The 6797-nt window shown below is 33.6% G+C and overlaps 1 protein-coding gene across 1 annotated transcript in view; it reads left to right on the forward strand.

Annotated features, from left to right (window-relative positions):
* LOC108735993 (E3 ubiquitin-protein ligase HERC2) overlaps positions 1-6774 on the forward strand; it is a 53309-nt gene extending 46535 nt beyond the window's left edge. The window contains exons 50-59 of the mRNA XM_025976452.1: positions 757-880; positions 938-1067; positions 1160-1394; positions 2142-2423; positions 2771-2978; positions 3046-3240; positions 3312-3615; positions 4728-4891; positions 5151-5395; positions 6363-6774. Coding sequence (XP_025832237.1) covers positions 757-880; positions 938-1067; positions 1160-1394; positions 2142-2423; positions 2771-2978; positions 3046-3240; positions 3312-3615; positions 4728-4891; positions 5151-5395; positions 6363-6527 — 2052 coding nt within the window. The 3' untranslated portion in view covers positions 6528-6774. The remainder of the gene's footprint in view (positions 1-756; positions 881-937; positions 1068-1159; positions 1395-2141; positions 2424-2770; positions 2979-3045; positions 3241-3311; positions 3616-4727; positions 4892-5150; positions 5396-6362) is intronic.
* Positions 6775-6797: the final 23 nt, after the last annotated feature.

Consider the following 6797-nt stretch of genomic DNA (forward strand, 5'->3'; position numbering starts at 1 on the left):
TATTTTCGGATTTTTAATATGTACTGCCTTTTTTGTTTTATTGCTAATCTTGTAAAATATATATGAAACATTTTGACATTTAATAGTGGTTAATATCAAATATTAACGTGAAAATTCATTTTCAATTTTTTACTCACTCCTTGTCCCTCGCAGGGAGTGACAACAGCAACAAATTTTTCCTCATTAACTTAGGTAGTTTATAGTGGGTAAAAAATTGAAAATGAATTTTCACATTAATATTTAATTTTGTAAAAGCTTCACCAAGTCAAAATTTGCAAATAAAGTAAAAAAAGTCTATGATAGAAATTAAAAGAGAAATTCAAATATTTTTTAAATGTATAATAAATTTTAAAAAGCATTTGAAACCCTCCAGTAAATAATAAATTCTAATCGAAAAAAATCTGTGTTCATAACTTCTCTTGAGCATTACACGTGCACTACTGGTGTGTGGTGCATTGGGTAGGTCTTCCAGGTAATTCATGTATAAATCAATTTTGATAGAAGTTGGTAAATATGTGTGGGACGATATGGACGATCAAGGTATCCATATCTGTCTTTTTCACTGCTATACGTTTACAGAAATTTAAAATGGTTCCAAAAAAATTGACAAGTCTATTTAAACGGGCGACATAGTCAGTTGTGTGAGATAAAGGGATTGGCAGTTATAAGCATCTTCTAGTATTTTCATTATTTACTTAAAAGTGAATAAACTTCACCATCAATAGAGCAAATGGTAATTTGAGTCATTAATTCTAGGTTGAAGAACTTTTAGGGTACAGGGTAATTGATGTTGCTTGTGGTTCTGGAGACGCTCAGACCCTTTGTGTGACAGACGATGATAATGTATGGTCATGGGGCGATGGTGATTATGGCAAACTTGGTTAGAATTTATTCACGGTATAAATATGTAATGTGATTTTATATGGTCTTATTTTAGGTAGGGGAGGATCCGACGGATGTAAAGTACCAATGAAGATACCAAGTTTAGTAGGACTTGGAGTCGTCAAAGTTGAATGTGGATCGCAGTTTTCAGTGGCGTTGACAAGATCAGGAAGCATTTATACGTGGTAAATTTAGCGTTAGAAATATCAATAACTTATAATCTCAATTCTGTTGTGGTGTGTATAAACTTTTTTGTGTAACATCGTTGTTATTTCAGGGGCAAAGGTGATTACCATCGTTTGGGACATGGAACCGATGATCACGTTCGGTTTCCAAAACAAGTATCGTCTCTACAGGGAATAAGAATAATAAATATTGCCACAGGATCATTGCACTGTGTTGCTTGTTCTGATGAGGGTGAAGTGTACACTTGGGGTGATAACGACGAAGGGCAGCTTGGAGATGGGAGTACGAATGCCATACATCGACCACGTTTGGTCAGCGTTCTTAAGGTATCTTATATCTTCAAATTTTAATAGAAATAAAGAACGTAGCTTATTCCAAGAACCTTATATCTCCAGTAATGTTAAGTTTTCAAAATTAAGAAAACAACGTGTAGTTATATAACACGCTACTGAAGTGAAACTTCTTCAAACATGCCGGGATAGGGGTTAAGGAATTGGTTTAATGGTATTATTTGTACATTATGAATTTNTACTAGTGGAGACTTAAAAATCAAACGTAGGTATATTCTATTATATGCAATCGCCAAAAGCAGGGTCAGTTTTTGAAAAATACCACGTGGTATATGAAACTCCGTACAAATACGTTCAGGTATCATTAATAAAGTAATATAAACCCAATAAATGCAATTTAAGACTTTCGTGGATGAGAAAACATAATCCACACGTTTATTAAATTATACATCAGTTTGTCTAATCGTAAGTTATATAATGGTTAGATAATGATATCCAGATTAAATACCTTGTACTATATACTTGATCTGGGAATAGTATAAAATTCGATTATTTCCTGAAAAAAAAAACTATTTAATACTATGGATAACTATTACTATGACCTACTTATTATTCTTGACTATTTTGTCTTAATAGTGGTTTAATTTTAGGCTTCATGAATTCGATGAGCAAGTTAAAGCAGTTCGCGATGGCATGTCTCGAGTAATTCCCGTTCCACTGCTTTCTCTATTCAGCGCATTTGAGTTGGAAACAATGGTCGTTTATTATACTATATATTAATAGGGAAAGAAGATAACGAACGTTGCATGTGGTTCTGCACACACGTTGGCATGGTCAACAAACAGTTCTAACATATCTGCCCATCTTCCAACGCAAGCGCCTCTTGAGTATGATCTTTTAAAGGATATTCCAATATGGGTACTACACAGACGATTGGTCCTTCTACATCACTTTGCAGGATTAATTTGTCCATGCATCACAATGTTTCCTCTCATTGGACCGTGTTCACTGTCAGAATTGAGGGATATTTTAGTGTACAGTATTAAGGAAGCTACATTTAAAAAGGTAAATGTAGTTATTTTACACATTGTGAAATGTGTGGAAATATCTTAAAAGATGAGATATGCTGCACAATGTTGACAATTAGTTTAAATAATTAATAAACAGAAAATATTACACACATTTACTATAAAAATTGAAATTCGAAACCCGTGCTGAAAGACAAGCTTCCAAACGTCTACCTGAATTATTGTCGGTTTCTAACCTATGACAGTGATACACTGGCTTACCGCCAATTCGACTGAATACACACGTCAGGTCATCTTAGACAAACATTTACTTAACTGTATGCTATAACGTGCCATATTAAGTCCTGACTAACTGTGAACATAATTGATATTTATTTATAAAAGGTTATTCAAGCAACGATGGTTCGTGATAAACAACATGGTCCCATTATAGAACTCAATCGCATTCAAGTGAAGCGTTCTCGCTCCCGAGGAGGATTAGCCGGGATCGATGGAATGAAGTCTGTGTTTGGACAGATGGTATCTAAATTACCATTACTTACCACAGAAGCTCTTTCTTTGCCTCATAGAGTTTGGAAAGTTAAATTTGTCGGTTAGTGTTTTTCACGTTTATTTTTATTCAAATTTATTGTACTTGATTATCTTTTTTTTTCTTGAAGGAGAAAGTGTGGACGATTGCGGAGGTGGATACAGCGAAAGTATCGCTGAAATGTGTGATGAGTTGCAAAACGGTTCGCTTCCTTTGTTTATTCCTACTCCAAATGGTAGAGACGAATCCGGGACAAATAGAGATTGCTTCTTGTTGAACCCTTCTTCTAAATCTTGTTTGCATTTGAATATGTTCCGATTTTTAGGTACATTTTAAAAGAAAATAATACATAATTTCAAAAATAATTTATAATAAATAATCTGCGATTGTTTAAAGGGGTATTAATGGGAATAGCAATTCGTACCGGATCTCCGTTAAGTTTAAGTCTGGCAGAGCCCGTTTGGAAGCAGTTGGCAGGCATGGAGCTTACACCGGGCGACTTAACTGAAGTGGATCGGGATTATGTGCCGGGCTTGTTGTGTATCAGAGATATGGGACCTGATGAGAGAATGTTCCAGAATTTGGAAATGCCGTTTAGTACTCCATCATCAAGTGGAGTTGATGTTCCACTAAGTACTAGATACAAAAGAATAACATATGAAAATCGCTTGGAGTATGTGAAGTTGGCATTAAATTTTAGGTACGTATTCAGGCTCATAAGTAATAGTAATATACCTGCCATATGGAAACATACCTGCTCTGTGAGTCATGTCAAACATGCAACGATATACGTTTTTCGATATTTTTTTGAAGTGAAAACTTCTTTAGCGACGTTGGGCACTTTTTGGTAGGGTAAAATGTTATGGGTTCGCGTCACCGACATGCTCATGACTGGCGCACGCGCAGCGGTTGTGTGCTGTGGGCGTTAGACGCTTTTTGGATGGTTGAAATCTCGTGCATTCGCGTCACCGACATGCTTGTAGCAGTATATCTGTAGCTATACAGCTACGACGATCGATGCGGTTTTTACGCGATACTTAGATAAATTTCAATCAAACGTTTTCATTTCTTACTTTAGTTACCATAAGCCTATTGTATCTTTTTTAGAACACAATGAAATAATTGAAAGTACAAAAAGTCTAAGTATTGTTGAAATTAATGATGACAATGATGCAAACAATGTTAAAAATCAAGTACATTGAAATTTATGTAAATATTTGAATAATAAAAAACCATATAAACATGCATATAATTGTTGCTCGGAGTGTCAATAGATGTGAAAACCAGATTGATGTTGATAATTTTTATTCAAACATTGTGAAATTTCAAATTTTAATACTAAAAGTTCTAAGTTTTCACTTCTATCGGCAGTCCCTATAACTGCCAATTTTTTGTACATATACTAGTGGAGACTTAAAAATCAAACGTAGGTATATTCTATTATATGCAATCGCCAAAAGCAGGGTCAGTTTTTGAAAAATACCACGTGGTATATGAAACTCCGTACAAATACGTTCAGGTATCATTAATAAAGTAATATAAACCCAATAAATGCAATTTAAGACTTTCGTGGATGAGAAAACATAATCCACACGTTTATTAAATTATACATCAGTTTGTCTAATCGTAAGTTATATAATGGTTAGATAATGATATCCAGATTAAATACCTTGTACTATATACTTGATCTGGGAATAGTATAAAATTCGATTATTTCCTGAAAAAAAAAAACTATTTAATACTATGGATAACTATTACTATGACCTACTTATTATTCTTGACTATTTTGTCTTAATAGTGGTTTAATTTTAGGCTTCATGAATTCGATGAGCAAGTTAAAGCAGTTCGCGATGGCATGTCTCGAGTAATTCCCGTTCCACTGCTTTCTCTATTCAGCGCATTTGAGTTGGAAACAATGGTCTGTGGATCTCCTGATATTCAACTCTCCTTGTTAAAATCTGTTGCTACATATAAAGGTAATATATTAATAGTTTAATATTTTTTTGATAGTACATAATAAGCGTCACATGTTGAATCTCTATTTAAAATACTTGGTATTAGTAAAAACAAGTAACGTTTCAAAAACTAATTTCAACAAAAATAAAATGAATGTAAATATGGCACAAAAACAGCTTTTGAAACCTTCGTTTTTATTAATAATAAGTAGAAAAACGTTTAAAAGTATAATATATGCACATGAAACTACATATTTTCTTATAAAACGCTGGTGTGTAGGTGTTGATGGTAGTGCTCCTTTAATACACTGGTTTTGGGATGTTATGGAAGAGTTTTCAAACCAAGAGCGATCATTGTTTCTGCGATTCGTATGGGGACGAACCAGACTTCCTAGGACTATAGCAGACTTTAGAGGGCGTGACTTTGTAATTCAAGTCCTTGATAAATATAATCCACCTGATTATTTCTTACCCGAGAGTTATACTTGTTTCTTTTTACTTAAAATGCCAAGATATTCGTGCAAGGTGAGTATTTCAATGAGTAGTCCAGAATTGCTAAATACTAAATGTTATATGTGCACTACTTTCGAAAATGAAGTAATCTGATAATAACGCAAAATAAGCGAACAACAAGTTCTTAATTAAAAGTAAATTTAATCCTTAACTTGTGCCGATTTTGATAATAAAAGTTACTGGACTAACTTAAGTTTTAGTATTAGGCTCAATCGATTACTCTGCAAAATGTTTCGTGACATATTTTTATTACCACAGCTAATTTAAAAAATCGCAACATAGAATTTATAAGAAAGCATTGAGTTTTGTATTCGTTACTGATGCGATACGAACTTTGTATTGTGAATTTGAAGTCACAAAACATTCTGATGTATTGAGCAAATGGGAAATTAACGAATTCACGTACCGTTGGGTTTCGTGTTGATAATAAATTTTGAACGTGTTAAGGCACCACATTCTTTAGGATCGTGTTTGACCTGAAGTTCAAAAATTGAAAATTAAATTTCTTACAACGGAGACTAGTAAAATTTCGTAATAATTACAATGTTGATGCAGTTTTATAAATAGTAAAATATAGTATATTCCGTACCAAGGAAAGAAAGTGGACTATTACAGACCATGTGTGAATTGCCACCCGAGCCGAAGGCCACAATGCGCTTGTCATCCATCAGGGTTTTCTGATATACTCCAAACTTACATTTTTATTTTTACATGAAAAACAGCTTTTATCTATTATGTCATACCTAAAAATTATAATTTCTGGTAAGCTTCAAAATTATGTCACGTTTGACAACATTGCTTAGACGATCGCGGTTCTGTTAAAACACATGCTGAAGTATCGCGCGCATGCTCATACATGTACTCACGCAAAAAAAAGAGTTACTTTCGGTCTTGTATAGAGGATGGAAAAGTCAAACTTTTACGGGGGTGTGACAAAAACAAAGTAAATTTCTAAGTAAAAGGTTTTGTTTATTTTCAGCACGTCCTTCGAGAAAAATTGAAGTACGCCATTCACTTCTGCAAATCAATAGATACGGATGAATATGCTCGTGTAGCAATGGCAAGTGATGTAGCTGTAAGTTCCAGCTCCGATGCAGAAAGTGATGCGGAAATCGACAGCATTGCTGGTCATGAGACGTTGTAATTGATTTGTTTCACATAATTTTACAATAATTAGTTCATTTATTTTATTCGCATTTTTTACGTTTAACGCTGCTAGTTATTGTAATTCGTAGCGCTTTGTCAGTATTAATTTATTATTATTAGTTATTGCAACAATTTAACCACTCATTAGAATATTATACTATGTACCGCATTTGTATCAAACTAGTCAATCAATGTTCTACGAATTAAAACGTACTGCGGCAAATATATTCCTACATAATATATTTTATTTGTGTTTGTGTTAATAAAA

This window comes from Agrilus planipennis, unplaced genomic scaffold, assembly GCF_000699045.2.
Source record: "Agrilus planipennis isolate EAB-ADULT unplaced genomic scaffold, Apla_2.0 scaffold75, whole genome shotgun sequence".
NCBI classification, from domain to species: Eukaryota; Metazoa; Arthropoda; class Insecta; order Coleoptera; family Buprestidae; genus Agrilus; species Agrilus planipennis.